Source organism: Ramularia collo-cygni (genome assembly GCF_900074925.1).
Source record: "Ramularia collo-cygni strain URUG2 genome assembly, contig: RCC_scaffold20, whole genome shotgun sequence".
In the NCBI taxonomy this organism is placed as follows: domain Eukaryota; kingdom Fungi; phylum Ascomycota; class Dothideomycetes; order Mycosphaerellales; family Mycosphaerellaceae; genus Ramularia; species Ramularia collo-cygni.
In genome coordinates this window covers 340725-362381 of record NW_019716274.1, presented here as the reverse complement: position 1 = coordinate 362381, position 21657 = coordinate 340725, and the positions used below count along the sequence as shown (strand labels likewise).

General features: G+C 51.4%; 8 protein-coding genes; 5 read left to right on the top strand and 3 right to left on the bottom strand.

Moving 5' to 3' along the window:
- Positions 1 to 234: 234 nt before the first annotated feature.
- On the top strand, positions 235 to 6195 carry RCC_09977 (uncharacterized protein; the record flags this gene model as incomplete). The annotated part of the gene is made up of 1 exon (XM_023775214.1): positions 235 to 6195. The coding sequence occupies one exon, from the start codon at positions 235 to 237 to the stop codon at positions 6193 to 6195; it is 5961 nt and encodes a 1986-aa protein (XP_023630982.1).
- A 509-nt stretch (positions 6196 to 6704) lies between these two features.
- RCC_09976 (related to YPC1-Alkaline Ceramidase) lies at positions 6705 to 7963 on the top strand (the record flags this gene model as incomplete). XM_023775213.1 has 7 exons in its annotated part: positions 6705 to 6775; positions 6872 to 6884; positions 6943 to 7003; positions 7064 to 7210; positions 7262 to 7501; positions 7562 to 7820; positions 7879 to 7963. 7 exons carry the CDS (start codon positions 6705 to 6707, stop codon positions 7961 to 7963), a joined length of 876 nt encoding a protein of 291 aa, XP_023630981.1.
- A 35-nt stretch (positions 7964 to 7998) lies between these two features.
- RCC_09975 (related to 2-deoxy-D-gluconate 3-dehydrogenase) lies at positions 7999 to 8968 on the bottom strand (the record flags this gene model as incomplete). XM_023775212.1 has 3 exons in its annotated part: positions 7999 to 8367; positions 8434 to 8544; positions 8645 to 8968. The coding sequence occupies 3 exons, from the start codon at positions 8966 to 8968 to the stop codon at positions 7999 to 8001; spliced, it is 804 nt and encodes a 267-aa protein (XP_023630980.1).
- A 717-nt stretch (positions 8969 to 9685) lies between these two features.
- Positions 9686 to 11222, top strand: RCC_09974 (related to DUF895 domain membrane protein; the record flags this gene model as incomplete). XM_023775211.1 has 4 exons in its annotated part: positions 9686 to 10159; positions 10207 to 10473; positions 10521 to 10638; positions 10687 to 11222. 4 exons carry the CDS (start codon positions 9686 to 9688, stop codon positions 11220 to 11222), a joined length of 1395 nt encoding a protein of 464 aa, XP_023630979.1.
- A 1066-nt stretch (positions 11223 to 12288) lies between these two features.
- Positions 12289 to 13300, top strand: RCC_09973 (related to Y.lipolytica GPR1 protein and Fun34p; the record flags this gene model as incomplete). XM_023775210.1 has 3 exons in its annotated part: positions 12289 to 12671; positions 12783 to 12925; positions 12975 to 13300. The coding sequence occupies 3 exons, from the start codon at positions 12289 to 12291 to the stop codon at positions 13298 to 13300; spliced, it is 852 nt and encodes a 283-aa protein (XP_023630978.1).
- Positions 13301 to 13488: 188 nt separating this feature from the next.
- On the bottom strand, positions 13489 to 15168 carry RCC_09972 (uncharacterized protein; the record flags this gene model as incomplete). The annotated part of the gene is made up of 1 exon (XM_023775209.1): positions 13489 to 15168. The coding sequence occupies one exon, from the start codon at positions 15166 to 15168 to the stop codon at positions 13489 to 13491; it is 1680 nt and encodes a 559-aa protein (XP_023630977.1).
- A 940-nt stretch (positions 15169 to 16108) lies between these two features.
- Positions 16109 to 19390, top strand: RCC_09971 (related to Probable beta-galactosidase A; the record flags this gene model as incomplete). XM_023775208.1 has 4 exons in its annotated part: positions 16109 to 16293; positions 16351 to 16433; positions 16483 to 16622; positions 16724 to 19390. 4 exons carry the CDS (start codon positions 16109 to 16111, stop codon positions 19388 to 19390), a joined length of 3075 nt encoding a protein of 1024 aa, XP_023630976.1.
- Positions 19391 to 19439: 49 nt separating this feature from the next.
- Positions 19440 to 21446, bottom strand: RCC_09970 (uncharacterized protein; the record flags this gene model as incomplete). Its single annotated transcript, XM_023775207.1, has 1 exon — positions 19440 to 21446. One exon carries the CDS (start codon positions 21444 to 21446, stop codon positions 19440 to 19442), a length of 2007 nt encoding a protein of 668 aa, XP_023630975.1.
- Positions 21447 to 21657: the final 211 nt, after the last annotated feature.

Here is a 21657-nt window from a genome sequence, read left to right as displayed (position 1 = left end):
CATTTCACGATAACTGATCTCCATCTCGAATGACATCCGTGCAGTGTCGCGTTCACTTCAGGTCCATTCACACTGTTTCGTCCATTTTCTTTTGCCTGCGTTGGGGGTTTTTCGCAGAGCTGATGGAGCATAGTGATTAACCAGTTTCGAGTCATTTCCAGGATCATAACAAGACAACAGCATACCAACGCGGATCAAGGATTGCCATTACTCGATACAAACGACGCGCTCGACATGGCTTCCGCTGTCGCGCCGTGGCTACAAGGCCTGGAGGAGGCCTGGGAAATTCCCGCTGGCATTCAAATACCGTCGACAATTCCCATATCCTCCGCCACGCACGACGCGGACTCCCTCAACAATGGCTCCGTGCGCATGTCCAAGCACGCGCAGCACTCGGTCCGCTCTCGCCGCAGCCCGCTTGGTCCATTGAGCAATGGCAGTAACAACTCGCGCCGTGAACTCAGCAATCGATCTCGCGGAAAGCTGACTGAATCGCAATCCTTCTCCGCCGCCTCAGACGGGTCTACCGTGCAGTATGGCACTGTGCAGCAGCGCAGCAAGAGCGCTTCGCCTAAGAAATCACAAGAAACCCTGGAATGGAAGCGACGGCTTGTGCGTGGGCAGGTGGGCTATGGAGATCAGACGGATTTGTTTGGGCCTTCTGGACTGGAGAACATATTCGCGCAGACTCCCCAAGCGGAGGCCAGCAGTGCGCCCAAAAACAGAAAGAGCATGAATTGGCTGGACAGATCCGCGCTTGCTTCAATGCCGTCTAGTCCGCCGCCTTGGCCCTCGCATCTGGATGATTCGCAGTCGGAAAGAGTTGTGGAGGATGAAGAACGTTTAACAACCGTTGGCGAAGGAGAGGAGGGTAGCGAGGCTTCCTACTCCGAACGATACGAACAAGATGAAGAGGATGAGACTAGGGATGATGTCTCTAGGAGTGACACCTTCCAAGGAAGCACATCGCAGAAGTCAGACAACAGTGTTCGTCAAGCACCGGGTCATCAGATTACAAGCCCGGAGCGATTCGAGCCGACTCCTGGACACCAAATCGGGAATCGCACCATCAGCGGTCGCACCGAGCTCGAAGAAGACTTTAGTCCAGTTTTCATCTCCAAACACACCACCATGAACGGTACAGTCGGTTACACTGCCCTGGACTCCCACACCGTCAAGCAGTTCCAGGAAATGAACATCAACCTTCAGCACCCAGACCAGGATGACTCCACTTACGAACAAGGGTTGTACCCAGAGGAGACTGCAGAGTCGCAAGACAGGAGCAATATTTCCGTTGAGCATTCTGCCTTTACCGATGGCGATTCCATTGCTACAGCGGCTCCTGATCTGTCCCTGTCTGAGAATCTTCCAACCGGTACGCCGGAAGCAGCTGGCCTGGGAGGAAATGTGCAGGTAAAGAGGGGTGGCTACTCTGCTGAGGGTTCGTTCCGTGAACGGCCACTGAGCGCCTCTCCCGAGCGCAAAGCAAGTGGATTGCTATCGCCAGCGCCGACCCGGCACAACACATCAATAGAAGCAAAGCGAGACCATCGCGTACCCAGCACGCCCTTTAAGGGGGCAGAAGAGCCCAGGTCGAGGTCTTCAGGCAGTCCTCTCAAGCTCTTCGGGCCTCACGATACTTTCACAAGTAATCGCCTACTAAGGAGATTGAGTCAACTTGACCCGGACCTTTCCGCCATCCGGTCCGAAGCAGATTCGGTAGGAGATGATTCCAATAATGCCACGCCAGCCCGGCGACAACAGTCGTTTGCACAATCTTTTGGCAGCGGCTCCCTGAACAACCACCCCTTCCCGRCCGAGATCACCATAACGGGTGCCTCCGACGAGTCCGAAGAGATGATGAACAGCGATCTCTCACCCGCTTCGGATGTCCCACCGCCAGGAAGTCGAATGCCTCTGTTGTTCAAACTGGAGAGTTCCCCAGACAACAAAAATGCTCTCAGAATCAAACGTAAAGCCTCGGGACATGGCACTAGCAATGTCGGGAAAGTTCCTTCCACTAGATCGAGGCATTCGAGCTCAAGAAAGCCTTCGCGACCAGTGTTTCTTCAAGCTACCGTCGAGGATGCGTCCGATATGGTCTCAACCTTTGAAGTTGCRGCAGGAAAAGTCTCTCAAAGACGATCCAGCTCCAAGCATCTCTTCGCTCAAGCTTCGGCCGATGTCAATCATGGCACTATCCCGCAGCCAACATCTCCCGTGAAGCAGTCCTCCATTCCCGTGCTTCGCGGCCCCACTGGTCAGATCCGCGACAATAGCGAACAGCCTACGCCTGGCAAGTCGTCTTTCATCCCCGTGGCCGTTGGAAAGCGGCCACCGAACTCGCCATTCAAAGCGCCAACCCCAAAACGTCGTAGGACTCTTCATGCCAGCGAACTTGAGGTAGACGCAGCCGAAGTCAGCAGATCTCATCGTGGAAACGCGGAGGAGGAGCAATATCTCAAAAGTGACGTCGCCGATGCAAATCGCTCCTACCATGAACAGCTACAAGAAGTTCTCAGCAGTCAGAAAAGAACTTCACGCGGAGACGATCAACCGACAACCGCCGAGAAGGAAATGCTCACTCGACGTAAGATACTTCGTCCACGCAATCCAACTCCGAGTCAGCGTCAAGGAGAGATGGGTGGTCGCGTGCCATCTACGCGCAGAGAGCAGATTGAAGCCGAAATACGAGAGGCCACAGAAGCTTTCGCGATCCACGAGCCAGAAGCTATGGAGGCTGTTCTAGAACAAATGGAGACATCAATGGCGTCCGGAAGCCCACCCTCAATCCAGCAACAAGCCCGCGCTGTTGCCACAGAAGTCGCCAAGTTCACACTTCGTATACAAAAGGCAAGCGCCGAGCACACCAGTCCTCAAGAGCGTAAGCGCTCAGTCACCACTCAGGACTTCTTCAACGAAGCGGTGATGGTAATGCGTCTGATCCGCGAAAAGGCAGGTCGGCAAAGTGGCTTGGGCAGCGTGGCAGAATCCGACCAAGAAGGAATCAGCCAAAGTCCCTCTGAAGATTTTGACAACTCCATGCTTAGAGAAGCGCCAGCACCAATCTTGAGAGTGTCTCGACCGCCTTCAAGGGAGGGTGTAAGTGGATGGAGGCCCCGGACCAGCGCAAACACGGATGCCCGGGTAATCAGTCACTTGCGCAGATTCCAGGAGAACGATGATACGGAATTCATTGCGCCATCAGTGGCTTCATTKCGTGTCACCGGCCACGAACTCGAGGAGGACGGTGATGTCTATGAGGACGAGGACGAGTATGACGAGGACGATGAAGATCTTGTCGCGGTGGATGAGCATTCGAACATTCGCATCAAGGGACCCCTGCCACAAACCGACCAGGATATCGATTCCCGGCCATCATCCCAGCGTTCGGACCAGGATACACTCCACACTCAATCCAGCCAATCCCAGTCATCGGCAGGTGGACGCAGCATCAACACATCCTGCACAAAGAAGTCTTCTGACAATGTCGGCAACCTCGCACCGGACGCAGTTGCTCACTTGATCGGACAGCAAGTCGGCAGCATGGTCTTCGACAAAGACAAGCAACAGTGGGTACGCGTGAGAAGTAGCCCGAAGAAGAAGAAGCGGGGGTATGGCAGCTTTCTGGAGCCGCCGAGCGATGTTACCAGCAGTGATGATCCGTTTGGAGAGATCTCAGATCTGCCTGTCGACGAAAGGAAGGAGGAGGAAATCCGCAGAGCTAGTGCTGCCAGATCACGTGTTGTCTCTGCCGACAACCGTGCAGATGTTGCGCACCCCAACATCAGTGAGAAGCGGGAAACCATGCAGGTGCAAATCGAGTCGCGTACATCATCGCAAGAGACCGTCCTTGCCACTAGGCCTACTACGCGGGACAGCAACAAAACTAGACACACGTATTCGAGCTCGGATCCATCACGACACACAGGCCTCAGCTCCAGTCAACAACAACACGAGACTCGTGCGACATCGTGGGGGAATGAGGAGCTAGAGCTGTTAGCGCGACAGGGAAAGAATGTGACGAGGGAACAGCCTTTGGTATATGCGGCCGCCCAGGCCGCTTTATCAATGGCGAAAAACCAAGAGCAGATCCAAGCACCAACAAAAGGCCAGCAGCAAGTTAATATCGGATCAACCCTAGGTCGCCACGATAAGGCCAGCGAGATGATACACGAGGACAGTGATGTTCTCGCAGAACTACAGGATGACACCGAATTCGACGGTGCAGATTCCGATGTAGGGAATATGATGCCTCCCAGGCTCCGTCAGGCGAATTCCAACACCCGCTTCCCATCGCAGTCTGCATTCCGGAGCACGCGTCAGATGTCTCTCCGACGAAAGACGTTGAACAGCCGCTTCAACGACACTGACGCATTAGAGCACAGCGAGCTYTCCTTTGTCGCTGCTCTACCCGGCGAACGTATGATGAGCGTCAATTTGAGCGTCTCACGCCCATTGAGTGCTAGGTACCAAGGGCACGTTGTCGAGGCAAACTCCCCGTCCAAGACTGTGGACCAGAGCTTTTTCTTCAGCGACCTCCCCGACTTCACTATTAGCGAGGAAGATGCCGAACGCCCATCGGAGCAAGCTCTTGCGCATCGGCTGGCCCAGCACGCCGCGGATGAGGTCAACGACCGCTACTCTCTTGCCGTCAAGGACATTGTGAAGACTCTTACGGACGTCTACGAAGAGGAGCCATACTGGGAGACGATGAAGAATCTGGACCTCCGCGATAGGACTGTGACTACACTACATGGATTGGACCAGTTTTGTGGCGCTGTGCAACATGTGGACGTGTCAAACAACAAGCTTGAATTTCTCAATGGCGCGCCTATAACCGTCCGCCAGCTCATTGCGAGGGAGAACCAGCTCAGTAGCCTGACATGCTGGACGCACCTCATGAATCTGCAATATCTTGACATTTCGGGAAATCGATTGGAGAATCTAGACGGCTTGTCTTGTCTGTATCATCTCCGGGAGCTACGAGCTGATGACAATTCGATCACGAGCCTGCATGGAATCGCCGATCTGGATGGTCTACTCAAGCTGCGACTCCGCCGGAACAAGGTAACTTCTGTCGATTTCGGATCAGCGCAGCTTCAGCGGCTCGAAGAGCTGGATCTTTGCGGCAATGGTACCGGGGAAATCCACAATTTGCACGAACTGCGCTCTCTGAAGGTCTTGAAAGTGGATGGGAATCGCCTCGACGGATCCATGGAAGTTCGAGACGCGATGGCGAATTTAAAATATCTGTCGTTGCGTAGTTGTGGACTACAAAAGCTGGACGTGATCTGCATGCCGAAGCTACAGACCCTGCTGTTAGATGACAATTGCATGGCTGATGTCGAGCATGTCGAAGGCCTTCGATACCTCGACCTGCTGTCCATGCGTAATCAGACCCTTCCGGTCAGCAGAAAACTGTCCATCCTATCGCGGCCGCTGCCAGCACGAATTCTGCGCCTCTCTGGAACGGGGATCTCCAGTATGGACTTACCAACAAGCCAGCTTTCGATTCAGCAGCTCGAACTGGCATCTGTTGGATTGCAAGAACTGCCGAGCACTTTTGGCTTGAAGTTTCCCAATCTTACGAACTTGAATCTGAATTTCAACTCGCTTCGAGACATTCGTCCGCTCTTGAACATCCAAAAGCTTGAAGTCTTAAGCTTGGCGGGAAATATGCTGGGTCGACTCAGGAAGAGCATCGCTACCTTGAGCTTACTGCCAACGCTCAAAGAGGTCGAATTGAGGGACAATCCCATCACGCAAGGTTTCTACGCCCCTCACACGGGGTGCGACGAACAGAGTCGCATCGGTAGTGTCATCCGAAGGTGCTCAACTGCCGGAGAGGACACCGAGGATGAGGATGTCGAATACGAGCGTCGGATCGCGGCAACCTTCAATCTTCCAGTCTCGCTTACTATCGATGAGAAGCATTTCGATAGGTTGGACTCGGAGACGAAAATCAGGAGGAGGGTCTATGAGATACTGCTTGCGCACTGTTGTCCGACCATGCGACTCTTGGATGGAGCAACACTGGACCGTGGGAAAGCGATGGAGAGAGATGGAGCGTGGATGAGGCTTGTAGAGTTGGGAGTGGTGAGGAAGTGTAAACAGAACTCGGGACAATTTGGGCTTGGTTTCGAGGTGAAGTCAGAGGACCTGAACAGCATTGCCAGTCAGCGGAAAGCATAATTTTGAGGAGGATAAGGACCTTTGGATTTCTGGAACCGGGTCGTGTTGCATAGCGTGTGTACGATACAGGACTGGGGGTGATGACTGACTAACGTATTATATGGCTGCATGATTATATGGAATCAACTTTCTTCATTCCGCACTTTCCCACACCGTCTTTAGATTGGCTTGCCAAGTCCATCATCCACGAAATTGTAAAGCAGCGCTCGAGCGACAGATTCAATGCGGATGCTGTCATCATGTCATGGGAGAACGTGGTCACGCAGGCAGCAGTCGGTGTGGAAACTGAAACTGCACGCGTAGCAGCCAGGTGTCGTAGTCACGAAGCCAAAATCCCACAGCCACCCGACGTTCTTGTTTTTGACCGGCTCGCCGTCGGCCCCACCCTTCTTTCTTCCAACCTTTTCCTTTGATAACACCAACATCCCTGACACTCTCAAAAGTACAAAGCTATTATTCAAGCACGGCCTGGTACTTTTCGAGTGAATCTGTGTCACTTTCTACCAAAAATGTGGTGGTCGATACCATACGGCGATACCAAAGAGCCATTCTTTTGGGGTACTCGCACCGCTGCTGTCAAGTAAATCACCACAACCGACGATCTACGTTTGCATATGCATGCCAAGCTCCATACAAAGCACTGAGTACACCTTGCTGACACACTGCATTTGTACAGCTTTTGCGAAGAGGTCAGTATTGATCGCTCCCTGAAAACAAAGCAATGACGTTGGACTAACACCACAGTAGGACTACATCATCACTCATTATGTCGCCGAGTTCTTCAACACCCTTACCAGTCTGGCTTACAGTGAGTTTGATCGTTGAGCCTCATCGAATGCAGACGGCTGATGGGTAATTGCGCCTCCAGTTGCCTACGGAATCCACGGAATCCGTCGGTACAAGCGGCAAGACCTCAGCATCTTCGCCGGGGCGAACCTGTCCTACTGGGCACTCATAGGAGTCGGGATCTTTTCCGGTCTATACCATCTGACTTTGAAGTACCACACGCAGATGTGTATGTCCCGCTGATGATTCCGTCCACGTGGCCGTACGCTGACATTCGCAGCCGATGAACTTAGCATGCATCTGGCCATAGGGACTGTGCTACAGCAGGTCTTTACCTTCAAGGAGCCGCCGAAAGTGCAGGTTCGGAACACTGCGATAATTCTTGGTGTCTTGGTGCCGTTTGTGATTTACCATTGCGTGGCTGACGAGTTTATGCTCCATGTTATTTTGTTCTTTTGCATGTCGTTGATCGTGGCACGTCGAGTAAAGAAGCTGATTCGGGAGCAAATCAACGATGCAGGTGTGTATACCTTGGAGATTTGATAGAGAGCCAGAGTCACTAATACTGATGCAAACTTAGACCACCGAGCCAAGCTAAGGTCACTGGTGACTCTAGCGACATTCATGGCCATGTTCGCTTATTTCCTATGGAACATCGATGTCCATTGCTGTGGAACTCTCACACGATGGAAGCGTCAGCTAGGGATGCCTTTGGGAATACTGCTCGAGTTCCACGGATACTGGCATATCTTGACGAGCATATCCGCGTATACTTTCATGGCCATTATTGAGTTCTTGATTAGTGAGGGCGATGCCAACCGAGCGAATGGTTTTGCATGGTGAATATTGGCACATGTTGATTGTCCGCTTATCATATGCTGACACATTCGATCCTAGGCCAGCAAAAGACGTCTTGAAGATGTTACCGACAAAGAACGCAGACGAAACGCCGATGAATGGCGGTGCCAAGGGCGGCAACTGATACCCCAGAGATATACATACATTACTACCAAATCCTCACATTCCTGTGAATCCCCCATCGACAACAATTCCAGTTCCACTGACATAGTCACTCGCTGCGCTTGCAAGGAAGATGACAGCACCCGAAAGATCCACCGGTTCTCCCCAGCGCTTCGCAGGCGTGCGACTCATGATGTAATCATTGAACTTTTCGTATTTCGGATCTGTGGAATACTGCGTGGTGAGAGGCGTGCGGAAGTATCCTGGATGAATGGAGTTGACTTGTATTCCTTCTTCGGCCCATTCATTACTGAATGCTTTGGTGAGCTGCATAACTCCGCCTTTGGATGCTGCGTAGGGCGTGATGTTCTTGCCTCCAATGAAGGATATGATTGATGCTATGTTGATGATTTTCCCAGGACGACCCTATATGGTGAAGGAAGGAAAGTTAATATTCGTCCCGAGAGCACACATGTCTGACTTAAGACTGACCTCTTTCAGCAGTGGCTTTGCGAACTCTTGACAGGAAACCATTGTYGCTTTCAGATTGATGTCCAGGACAAAGTCAATGTCCTCGTCGGTAAAATCTTCGGCTTCTGCTCGCTAAAGAAGTCAGAAGAGTTAGCAGAATTCTACATTTCAGGACGCCATCTGGACGAAAGAGGTATGATCAATCTAGAAAAGTCTCAAGATTCAAACATACCCTTTGCACCCCAGCACAATTCAACAAAACATCCCCTTTAATCCCCTCGGACCAAAGCTTCTGATAAACCTCCCTTAGAGCCTTCGGCTCTCTAACATTACAGGTATACTGCCGAATCTTCCGACCAGTCTTTTCCACAGCGTCCTTGATGGTCTGACTAGCCGGATCCTCTGGTATTTCTATCGAGACAATGTCCGCGCCTGCTGAAGCCAGAGCTGTGGTCATTGCTGCTCCGAGTCCTCCGGTTCCGCCTGTGACTATTGCTGTTTTGCCTGCGAGGGAGAAGAGTTTTGAGACGTCTACTATTGGAGTTGAGTCCACCATGGTGAGGGATTGGGAGGGAGGTGTATGTTCAGGGTTCTTGGTGAGGACTTAAGGATCTTAATGGTTTGTTTGTTTTTTTGAGGTTTATAGTGTAGACTGATGTCTTTTGGAGATTTGAGATCTGTTGGAGAAGGCCATAGTAGTGGCGGGGTAGTCTATCAGTTTGAGGAGAAGCTTGAGGAAGCTCGCTCGATCGGAAATACGGTACGGCTTGATCATCCGCAGCTCTTTACTGGATGTTGTGAACCATATATCATCTACAACGCCTATCCAACAAGATGTAGTATTATACTATACATATTGCCAGGATCAGAACTTATCGGTCCCGAAGGCTAGGTAAGATCGCTATTGGCATTCCTTGGCGTAAGAAGCTATTCTGCCATAGCCAATGTCCACGGCGACATGGAAGGCTTTCGGATCCGGACTGTCGTACATCGTACATTGAGGAGGCGACTCGTGTCTTACCTACCAGGGAATGCAATTAGGATATCCTAAATGCCGCARGACGTAAAAGTTGCGCCTTCAGAACTAAAGTGGGCCAAGCATCACACCATTTCCTGTGAGAATTCGCGAACTCAACGAACGCAAGTTGCGAAAAAACCCGCAGACACTGATGTAACGTAGAAAAGCGACGCTGCGAGGAGATAGCCTTTCATACAAAAGGAACGCGGCCCGTGAACAAGCATTCGAGAATGTAWCAACAACAGAGAAAACGACATGGCGGATACCGTACCCAAAGTAGCTGCGGTCCAAGAGTTGAGTTTGCCCACCGATGAGCCGACTCCTCCCCGACAACATAGAACGTGGTAYAGGACAACCCTATTCAATGCGTTTGTTATCGGAGGAGTTGGGTTCATAGCACCTGGACTCTGGAATGCGTTGAATTCTTTGGGAGCTGGTGGAGGTCAAAGTCCCTATCTTGTTAACGCGGCCAACGCGCTTGTGTTTGGATTGATGGGGATTCTCTGTTTGTTTGGAGGGCCGATTGCTAATACCATTGGATTGAAGTGGACGCTTTTCCTTGGAGCGATTGGATACCCGGTGTACTCGGCTGGTCTGTATTGCAATAATCGATATGGCAATGTATGGCTTGTTCTGGTCGGCGCTGCGACTTGCGGAATCTCTGCTGGTCTTTTCTGGGCTTCGGAAGGTGCTGTTGCGTTGGGATATCCGGAGCCAAGTAAACGAGGAGTAGGTTCTGCTGTTGAATCGATCTGATCTATGCTGATATTGTTTAGCGTTATATGAACATCTGGCTGTGGTTTCGAACTGGAGGACCACTCTTGGGAGGAGTAATTGTCCTCGCTCTGAACAATGATGCGAATGCCGTCAAGAAAGGCAAGGTCGGATATGAAACCTATCTGGTGTTCGTCGCATTGCAGTGTGTTGCCGCACCCATAGCGCTATTTCTCACCCCGCCTGAGAAGGTCCAGCGTGCGGATGGGAGCCGAGTGATCGTACGCGCGGAGAAGAGCTTCAAGGCGGAATTCGTCGCTCTCTTCCAGGTATGGCAATCATCGCATCGATGTGAAACTCTGCTGATATCTAGCAGGTGTGCAAGAGGAGGGAGATTTTGCTGCTTTTACCGGTGTTTTGGGCAGCGTACTTCAACCAATATGCTGGTAACTTCCAGACGTATTACTTTGGCGTACGAGCCAGAGCCTTGATCGGTACTTTATATGCGTTTCTGCTGATATATCTCATGCTGACCTTTCCAGGCCTGACAAATTACATCGGAGCTCTGGTATCCTCACAGATCATCAGCACACTGCTAGATTACAAGAAACTTACCGTGAAGCGACGCATAGAGATTGGCTTCTACTATGTGGTCTTCCTCCACATCGTCGCCTGGGTCTATGGGTGGGTCATCCAAGAGCGGTTCACACGCACGAAACCTGTATATGATTGGGCGGATAAGGGGTTCCTCCAGGGATACTTCGTCTTGATCTTCTGGCAATTCGTGCAACAGGCACTGCAAAACTGGCTCTATTATCTGTTGTCGACCATGACGGACAATATCTCTGAGCTCTCCCGTTTCTCCGGGATCTTGAGAGGTCAAGAGAGCTTTGCACAGGCCGTGTCGTTTGGGATCAATTCCAGGGAATGGAAAGGCGGCAGGGTGCCTTTGGCGATCAATACCGCGCTCTTGGTATTTGCGGTCGTTCCGACGTGGCTGGTAGTCCGGTCACATACTCCACACGAGGCCAAATCCACAGAAGAAATCGAGGTATCAGATCGGAAGGACCTGGAGTAGGAAACTCACTTCGACCAGCTTCTCGGAAAGATCCATGCTGGAATTGCCGGTCTCAACAACCGCAAACCCGTGGCGTCGGAACCTGTGTGAAGGTGATTTGGCTCGATGTGGCGCCGAATGTCGGCGAGCGTGACGTGAGTGGAGGGAGGCAATGGAAAGAACACGCCAGCAAATGAATCGTCTTTCATAGCATTTTGAAGAAGAGCTCTGATGAATGGCGACGAATCTGTAGCGCTTCATCTTGCCAGCTGAAGAACAAACTTTGGTATTTCCGGAGGCATCGCCTAAAGGTGGGCGGAACAGGATGATCTTGGTTGGGGTTTCTAGAGCTTGCCACGTTGTTGAGCAGCCAATGCTTCTAGAAAGAAAGGGTATTTCATAAGGTGGTGGATAAGTCGTATTGTTGATGTAATGCACAGAGTTCTGAAATGAAGTAAGAGCAGCTGTTATGCACAGTCACAGTCCACCACTCCTTCTCTCTTCTCGATGCGGGAACAGTACTGTACCTAGGTACTTCGCTACTTGCGAATCCGACACTAATGCAATGCCGATACAATGCATCTGTCCAGCGATAAGATTCCACTCCAGCACAACATCGTCTGCATACACGAATACCTAGTTCCCATTGTTCGGCTCGGATACTACCCCAGATTTCTCCTCATTCTGCCTACACGGTTAGGTAACAAACACAACCTCGCCCCCCGTACTTTCCCCGCGCCTCGGACTCTGGTCCGCATAGAGAGATGGTGTAAAAACTATCAGCCKCTGGGCTTGATCAATACTCCAGCCGTACCAATGAATTAATCTCGGCTGCATCGATGAGCTGTCAAACAGGACAGGGAGATCGCATGGGAAGGCCAGTCGACGCGGGTGCCAGTGCCACTTGCATGCATACCATGCAACTGCACGCGCGGAGGCGTTTTCGTGCGGGTTAATATATGAAGCAGTCGGAGACTCCGCGTGAAGCGAGTTTCGCTGTTCTTTCGAGATTTTTCCATTGCTAAAGGAATCAGTTTCCTTGCACTCATTCATTCATTCATCCATGTCCTCTTCCAACTCCGACAGAATGACCGACAAGAATCTCGAGAATGGCCATCATGTCGACTATGCTAATGCTCCATACTCTCAAGGAAATGGCGCCAGTCTGCAGCAAACAGCTACGAACACGACACTCACCAATGAGCAGTTCGAACGTCTATATCTGTCACCCAGGAACCAGCCTGTAGCAGGTAACCTTCGAAAGACGTTTGCCAACCCTACAGTCCTTGGTGTTGCTGGATTCGCTGTGGGCTTGACACCCCTGTCTGCTCAGCTCATGGGCTGGAGAGGTGCTGGAGGCGGTACGGGAGATTCTCAGGCAACAGTCGGAGCTACCGTTTGGTTTGGTGGCATGTGTCTGATCATTGCTGGTATCCTGGAGTTCTTCCTTGGCAATACTTTCCCTTTTCTGTGCGTATATTCCCCAGCGTGGTCTTTCGAGAGGCATTGGACGTGTTTCGAAGCCGTCACCGAGCTCCTCAAATTGCGAGAAAAGTGACTGACTTCCGCATGCCGCTCTAGGGTCTTTGTCACCTACGGCGCTCATTTCCTGACGTACGGCGTTACTTTCATCCCCGCATGGAACGCTGTCAGCGCCTACAACGGCGGTTCCCCATATGCCGAAGGGACGCAAGAGCAGACGGCAGCATTCGCCGCGGGATTCGGTAACACACCCTTGAWCCCAATCGAACCTTCCTCGCTAAAAGTTCTCAGCATTCTACGCCTGTACCCTCTGCGTACTATCCTTCATCTTCCTCATCGCCTCTCTCCGAACGAACCTCGTCTTCTTCCTCGTCTTCGTCGCAGCGACCATAGGCTTCGGTCTCGCGGCCGGGGCATTTTGGAATATCGCGGAAGGGAAAACGGCACTTGGTCTGAGGCTCGTTGTGGGAGCTGGAGGTTCATTCTGGGGAGCGGCTATGTTGGGTTGGTATCTGTTGGCGGCTTTGCTGTTTCAGATCATGGAGATGCCATTCCCGGAGCTGCCGATTGTGGATCTTTCGGAGATTATTAAGGCGAAGAAGTCAAAGGTCGTGTAGATGGTTCTCAAAAGCTGTGCAGACACATTTCATTCATTGCATAAATGCTGGGTTCGATCCATTTGTCGCGAGGGGGAGGGTACGACCCACTTGATCAAAGTCACGGTGCGGTATCTTTCGTTCTTGCGTGGTGCAGAATCGAAGAAGAGTCGCCATCGGTAGCGAGATCGAGGAAAGTGGTGCCATTGTTAATTCAGATCTTCCATATCTTCCCAGTCGTCTTCTCCAGCGACTAGGCCGTCTACCATTGCCAAATCAGCGTCGCCAGAGAGGAAAGTTGCCCAGAGATCTAACCCGTCAGCCACCCATACTTGCTGCGCGGATACCTCCTTCGATGCCTCCTCATCGTTTCCAGACACATCAGGTGCCAGACTCAAGGCTCGTACAGCTTTGGTTGGAAGTCGCAGTGCTCCATGCGAGGCGGTGGTGTAGGTTGTCATGATGCAATCGTCATAGATTGCCATGAAACTGACAGGAACTGCAAGTTGCGAGGTGAATCCGGTGGGGAAGCTGAAAGATGGCCGAGCGGTATTGTTGACGGCAACCTTGTTATCGTCCGTAAGACCCAGCACRTACACCTGTCCGCCTTCTATCTCGAATAGGACTCGATGATCTTTGACGGAGAGCCAGCCACCAAAGTCAAAGGTACTACCATCCGAGTCACATTCCACGATCGAAGAATGGAGTTGCATCTTCTCGACACTTTCTAGACTGGATCGCCAGTCGGAGCACACAAAGACTCGTCCACCTCTGGATATCCCAACCATGAGCGACCCGCACAAGCTCACAGCACCCCATTCATCATCGTCGAGCCAAATGCTGTTCTCTCCTGGGTCTGGATAGGTGCCACTTTTGACCTGAATGGGCTTGGTCCGCACAGTACTCGGCTTCTGAGAAGTGCATTGGTTCGCACCGCCGATCAAATTTTCAACGGTATGAGGTCTCCGTCCTGGGGATTGCGAGACGTCCTCGATGTGGAAGTTGCTAGATGTGCACCACTTGGGCTCCATAATTCCGAGACGTTTCCCCAACTTGTCGTATACATAATAGCCATCTACTCCCATGGAATACACGACGACATCTGCATCTTGATAGACGTGTCCAACAGCACCCTCCTCAATGTCAATCTCAGTCTTCAATCTCGGCGTTCCAGACTGCGTCATGCCTTCATATACATAGCCCTTTCCATCAGTCGAGACAACACACAGATTGTCATACGATAGCTGGAAACCGCGAGTCTGTGAATCATGATCTAGAACCGCGATTCGTCTAAATTCTCCTCGTTGGCATCCTGGCTGATCAGTTCTCCAGACTTCCAGAGCATTTCCCTCACGATCCCATACCGCCGTGCCATCTTGGTATTCGAGATGCGCATAAGGCCGAACAGTTTGAGGGCTCAAGCTCCATATCACTTGGTCGGTATCCATGTCGGTGACCTTCATGTCGCCGGTGTGGTGTGTTGAAAGAATCAGTCTCCTTTTAAAGTCGGGTTTGAAGCGCCAGACAGGATCTCTGGTGGAGGAACTGGATCCTATTATAAGCTCCCTTGTGATTGGGGACCGTCGCGACCAATTCTTGGAGAGCAGTGTCTGTCGCTTGCACAAGTCTTTCCATGATGTGACGCCGGCATAGTATCTTGTGAAGCTGGAAGAGTCGGTTTCGAAAGAGGAAAAGTCACGAAAGTCTCTCTGGTTGGGATTGCGAGATGTCTTGGCAGAGTATATGGCATCCTGGTGTGTCGTGTCGATGAATGTGTTCCAGCTTCGGGTGAGGCGGGTGAGGGAGGAGATACCAGACAGGGGAGTGAATTCCAGTATACGCAGGACAAGCTCAGCGGGTAGCAGATGGAGCGGATCGGTCGTCGCCATTTTGATGGATTAGCCCAGATCGCGGTTACAATTGCGATGGCCTGAAGGTTTGCTGGGAGGATGAAATTGGACCGGGTTTCTTTTCTTGGCAGGCGTCATAGGACACGACGCATTCACCTGCTCCTGCTCCTTTAGCTGTCTCCGTACAACACCGCGACAATCGACGTCGGTCCCGCCTGGCTTGGCCTGGGCAATGGGATCGCAGATGCAAGCCTGCCATTCTTGGAGGTCGCGAGCCTACGCAGGCCGAGGAAGATGTGATCTGATCGCGCAGCCATTGCAAGCAGGAGATCTTCTACCGCCAAATGCGAACCTGTCAAAAGCCTCTGTCATCTATCATAAGAAGGAGCAGCCTGCCTTGTGAGAGAACACAAGGGTAACGAGACGCGTGCATACAGGAGATGGAATTTGATCAATATCTACCTTGGTAAGGTAATCTTGTTAAGCCTTCAATGAAGACGAACCACTTTGTACCTATCCCTGCTGAATGCACGCTGTTGGTATGCACAATTCACGGTGACATCAGGATCTCGGAGCAGTCATGTCATATGCCATACATGGTTGGACGGATAAATAGGATGGTACAAGGTGGAGGACCATGTCCTCCACTTCCCTCCTCGACAATGATATGTCCTCCACTTCCCTCCTCGACAATGATCGGCAGCTGCCCCGCCATGTTGGACAAGCTCGACAAGCACTCGGAGAGAACGTGGAGAAGCAACGCCCGTCATGCATGGCAAATGCTTGCATCACAGACCTTCTATTGCCGATTTTGCGCCTGATCATCCTGGTTGACTGCCTTATTGAGCGCATGGAAAGCCGTCCGGCTCAATGCCAATGCGGAGACCGGGTGAACATACGGCGACGTCTTTGATCAAATACCTTACAGTCGAATGTCTCCATTCCTCTTCTTCCAGCCAACTCGAAAGCGAATCCTACAATGTTGTTCCGCAGTTTTTGTCACGCAGCTCTGCTGTCTGTGGCGGCCATTCAGGCTACTGCTTTGACAATCGGCGGGAAGCCAAATCTCTCAATCAAACCATACAAGAGAGAGCCTCTCCAAGATCTCGTCACTTGGGACGAGCATAGCTTGTTCGTCCGAGGCGAGCGCATCCTCTTTTACTCGTGAGTGCGAATGTACTGAAGACGAAAGCCCAGCGACCAAGTCTCATACGTGCACAGCGGAGAATTCCATCCATTTCGATTGCCTGTCCCATCACTTTGGCTGGATGTATTCCAAAAGATCAAGGCCCTAGGTTACAACGGTAAGCTTAATGGACTTCTCATCCAACCAAATACCTAATATCGAACCAGGCGTATCGGTCTATTGGGATTGGGCATTACTTGAAGGGAAACCGGGCGACTTCACAGCTGAGGGCATATTCGCTCTTGAGCCGTTCTTCGAAGCGGCAAAGACTGCAGGCATTTACCTGCTTGCACGACCTGGACCATATGTAAGTCATCAACAAGCCAGACAGACTTGATGGATGGTGCACAGAGTCTCGGCCAAAACATCAAAAGTTCCCTTCTCCAGCAGGAAGCTGATACTTTTAAGATCAACGCAGAGGTGAGTGGCGGCGGCTTTCCAGGATGGATCCAGAGAAACCCTGCTCTGCCACGAACGAGGGATCCTGAATGGCTCGCAGCGAGCGAGAACTACTCGCGCAACATGGCCAAGATTATTGCAAAGGCTCAGATCACGGAAGGTGGACCTGTCATCCTGTTCCAGCCCGAGAATGAGTATAGTCAGGCAGACGAGGAGCTCGATCCCGAATTTCCAGATCCAGTGTATTGGAAGGGTGTTGAGGATCAATTTCGCGACAATGGTATCGTCGTGCCGTTCATTTCGAACGACGCTCGACCCGCCGGGTATTTCGCACCCGGTCCTCCACCGGCCTCTAAAGTCACCGTCGATATCTACGGCCACGATGGATATCCCTTGGGATTCGATTGCGCCAACCCATACACGTGGCCTGCAGCAGCCCTTCCAACCAACTATGGCGAGTTGCACATCAACCAGAGCAAAAGCACCCCCTATTCTTTGATCGAATTCCAAGGCGGGTCATTCGATCCGTGGGGAGGTCTCGGATTCGCTCAGTGCTCTGATCTGATCGGTCCCGAGTTTCAACGTGTCTTTTACAAGAACGACTTCTCGTTTGGCGTTACAATCTTCAACATTTACATGACATACGGTGGCACCAACTGGGGCAATCTTGGCCACCCGGGTGGATATACAAGCTACGACTACGGCGCTGTAATTGCAGAGGGCCGTGAGGTCAACAAGGAGAAGTATTCGCAGGCCAAGCTCCTTGCCAACTTTTTGCAAGCCTCGCCAGCCTACTTGACAGCGGTCTATCAGAACAACAGTAATGCGAACGGATCTTACACCGGGAACTCGGCGATTGCGACCACTGCATTGTTTGGCAACGTTACCAAGTTCTTCGTCGTACGACAAGGAGCTTACCAGTCTCGGGAGACGGTCAACTACAACATCACTTTGCCCACTAGCAAAGGAGATATCAGCGTTCCTCAGCTAGGTGGTAGCCTGTCCATCCATGGAAGAGATTCGAAGATCTTTGTGACCGACTATGATGTTGGAGGGTCTGCCAACTTGCTCTACAGCACAGTCGAGATATTCACATGGAAGATCTATGGCTCGAAGAGTGTCTTGGTGCTATACTCTGGCCCGGACGAAACGAACGAGCTAGCATTCTCGAACTGCGGCGATGCTAAGCTGATCGAAGGCGATGGCGTTCAACTTGACAGTAAAGATGACGTGACCATCATCCACTACAACAGTAGTCCGAGCAGAAGGATCGTTGAGCTCAGCGAAAATGTCATTGTCTACCTCCTGGACAGACAGGATGCTTACAACTACTGGGTGATTGACTTGCCAAACGACAGCACAACTGGAAACTACACCAACAACAAGCTCTCCCCATCCACACCTATTGTCAAAGCAGGTTATCTCCTCCGTACTGTTGAGGTTGTAGGTCAAAGCATGCATCTCACAGGTGATCTCAATGCAACCGCCCCCATTGAGATCATTGGAGGTGCTCCCGGTTGCTTGGAGAAGCTCACATTCAACGGAGAGTCGTTGGATTTCACGCAGTCTGAGACTGGGGTAGTGTCATCTTCTGTTCATTACTCCGAGCCGGAGGTGTCCCTGCCGGATCTTACTTCGCTCCAGTGGAAGGTGATTGACAGCTTGCCCGAAGTTCAATCCAGCTACGACGACAGSCTGTGGACGACCGCGGACCTCAAATATAGTAACAATACCGCCAGAAATCTTACCACTCCCACCTCACTGTACTCCAGCGACTACGGCTACCACACGGGCAATCTGATCTACCGCGGCCACTTCACTGCCACTGGAAACGAATCATCATTGTACTTGGCGACCCAGGGTGGTTCTGCGTATGGTCACTCAATTTGGCTCGATGACAAATTCGTCGGGTCTCTGTATGGTGCTGATGTGATCATCTTCTACAATCAGACTTACACACTTCCCACTACAGTGGCCGGCAAAGAGCATGTCATCACTGTGCTGATTGACAACCAAGGGCTGGACGAGAACGGCGAAGCTGGAGAYAGTAAGATGAAGAACCCAAGGGGCATCACAGACTACAGCCTTTCTGGCCGCAGCCAGACGGATATTACGTGGAAGCTGACTGGCAATCTTCATGGCGAGGACTATGAAGATCGGACTYGCGGTCCACTCAACGAAGGTGGATTATACGCCGAGCGACAAGGCTATCATCTCCCTGGCGCCCCAACGAAGTCCTGGAAGGATAGTGCTGGACCAGCAGAGGGTATCTCCGCACCCGGTGTCGCCTTCTACGCAACCACGCTCGACCTCGACCTGCCAATTGGATACGACATTCCGCTGTCTTTCTCTTTCACGAATAGTAGCGCGGCGGACGCCAACATCACCACGCAAGGAAACGCCGTCTCAAGCTACCGCTCGCAAATCTACGTCAATGGGTATCAATTTGGGAAGTACATTAACAACATTGGCCCTCAAACGGTCTTTCCCGTTCCCGAAGGAATCCTTAACTACCATGGTAGCAACTACATTGCCGTCAGTTTGTGGGCTCTGGATACAGATGGCGCAAAGGTCAACAACTTCAGCCTGATCGCTGGTCATCCTGTTCAGACCGGGTTTGGCCCGATCGAGCTGAGTCCTGCACCAGAATGGAAACAGAGAGAGGGAGTCTATTAATAATGATGATGAAATGAATAGGTACTACCAACTAAAGATAGCATGAAATCTACTTTTTGACAACTTTCTCGAGCCAGCTCTGTATCGGTAACAATGCCCTCCTCGGCAAACCCTTATACCTCTCCTCATCAAACGTTGCGTTGATATCCTTTGCCAATCTTTCAGCCTTCATAATAACCATCTTCTTCGAGTTACCAGAAGGATGTTCCCGATCAAGAAACGCAGCCACAGAACCTTCCAACTCACGTCTCTTCCCTCGCACATCCACACCATCCGCCTGCTCCGCTTCGCAAAGCTTACAAACGCATCGAAACCCCCACGTGGTCTCCAATTTGGTTTGTCGGGCATCATAGTCCGTGGACTCATCATAGCTGTGCGTAATCTCTTCCCCTGCAACTATATCCCGATTTGCACGCAAGATGAGCATGTCCCCGATATATTCCTTGTTAGCATTCGCCAAGCAGGAATGATTCGCAGTCGCGGCAATGAGCCACAATCCAGTGCTTGCGTATCGCGCATCTTCGTTTTGAGAGGGATCGACTGGGCCAGGACCGAAAGCGTTTCGGCAGACAATATCGTGGATTTGAAAAGTATCGACCACGGGACCGTCTTCTCCCATGATGGTTTCGGTCCCGATGCTTTGCCAATCGCTGTAAAGTTGCATGACTTTGGCGATTTGGCTGGGGTTGTTGAGGAGTTTTTGGACTACGACTTTGGAGAGACCGGCTGGGAAGGCTCGAATCTTCTCGTCTCGCGCATCGAATGTCAYTGCTGTCCAAGCGTCCTTTTCGTGATTCCATGCTACGCGGAAAGCTTTCTCGCAGAGGATCAGGTCTCCGGTCGGGATGTCTTGGGCGGCGAACATTCCTCTTCCACMGAGTGAGCTTTTGTCTGTCTTGATTCTGTTGGAGAAAGTTCCGGCGTCTACTCTTGGACGAGCTGTGGAAAGTTTGAGTCGCATTTTACTGAAGCTGTATTCGCCGGAACGCTGTTCGTTGAGTCGAGCATCGATGTTGCGCAGATATGTGGCCGTGTCTTTGTCTTCTGGTGATAATTCCAGAGCTGATTGGAAGAGCTTTTGAGCTTCGACGAATTCTCCTAGACTGTATGCTGCAGAGCCTGCTCGGAAGTTGGCTTTGCTGTCCAGAAGCTTGTACTTCTCGTCTGCGATCCCGGTGATCGCGGCTATTCCATCGGCTCTGGCTTCGTCAAATCGACTCAATATCAGGTTGACATGGGCCCGATTGCGGTGGATGTCTTTGGACATGTCGGGCTCACCCTCCTTTGGCTTTGACTCAAGACCTTGGGTATAAAAGGCATGAGCTTCCCAAAACTCCTTCTTTTTGAGAGCTGCATTTCCCAAGTCCTTGCATYTCTGTTGAGTTCTGATGATCCTCCCCATTTGTTCGTCTGGCATGCGTATCAAATCTGAAGGGTGATGGACTCTAATCGTCGGCTCTCCCTGTTCATTGATCGTGAAATATGGCTCCTTGATTTTGAACCAAGGTCCCGCTTCCAGCATATCTTCACCTCCTTTGACCTTGTGGAGGTATACTTCAAGTCGCTCTACTTCGCCTGCATCATCCTCAACGACTGTCCAGGAATATGCTACGAGCGGAACTGCGGGAGCAGAGAGACGAACTCTAACTTGAGCTCGACGAACGTTGAGCACTCGACCACGATGATGCGTATCAATCTGTAGCTCAGAGATCTTCATCGGTGTAAGATCCTCCAATTTGGCGGTACATGGTGGAAAAGACATTCCCACGGCCAGAGCAACCATAGCATCGCTTCGATTGCTTGTCGACATTCCTTGATCGGGCTCTCCAGACATGTCGGCCATTATACCCGCTTGAGTGGCTTCGCTTACAGCTTCTTTGCGGTCTCTGGGCTTGCGAGCCTGGCCTTTTTGTTCTCGACATTTTTGTATTCTAGTTTGTACGGTTTTTCGCATTAGGTCGGATTCTTCCGGGGTCATGAATATGGTGTGAACATATTCATTTGCAGCGCTTTTTGGCTTGGGTTTGCCCATGGGTAATGTGGCTTCGGAAGCCATGTTTATGTATGAATAGATCTAGAAATGGGTAAATGCTTCGCTGCTTTTCTCTGCAAATGTCAGATGCCTCCGGGTTAGTCTTCCTCACGCAATTTTTCAGGGTTTGCTTCCGCCATCCGTTGTTAAGCTAATTACTCATACTCTTGGTGTCCTTCGGACCGTCCCGTTCTAAGGCCATTGCCTTCAACCTCAGCTGTTCCACTCCATCACA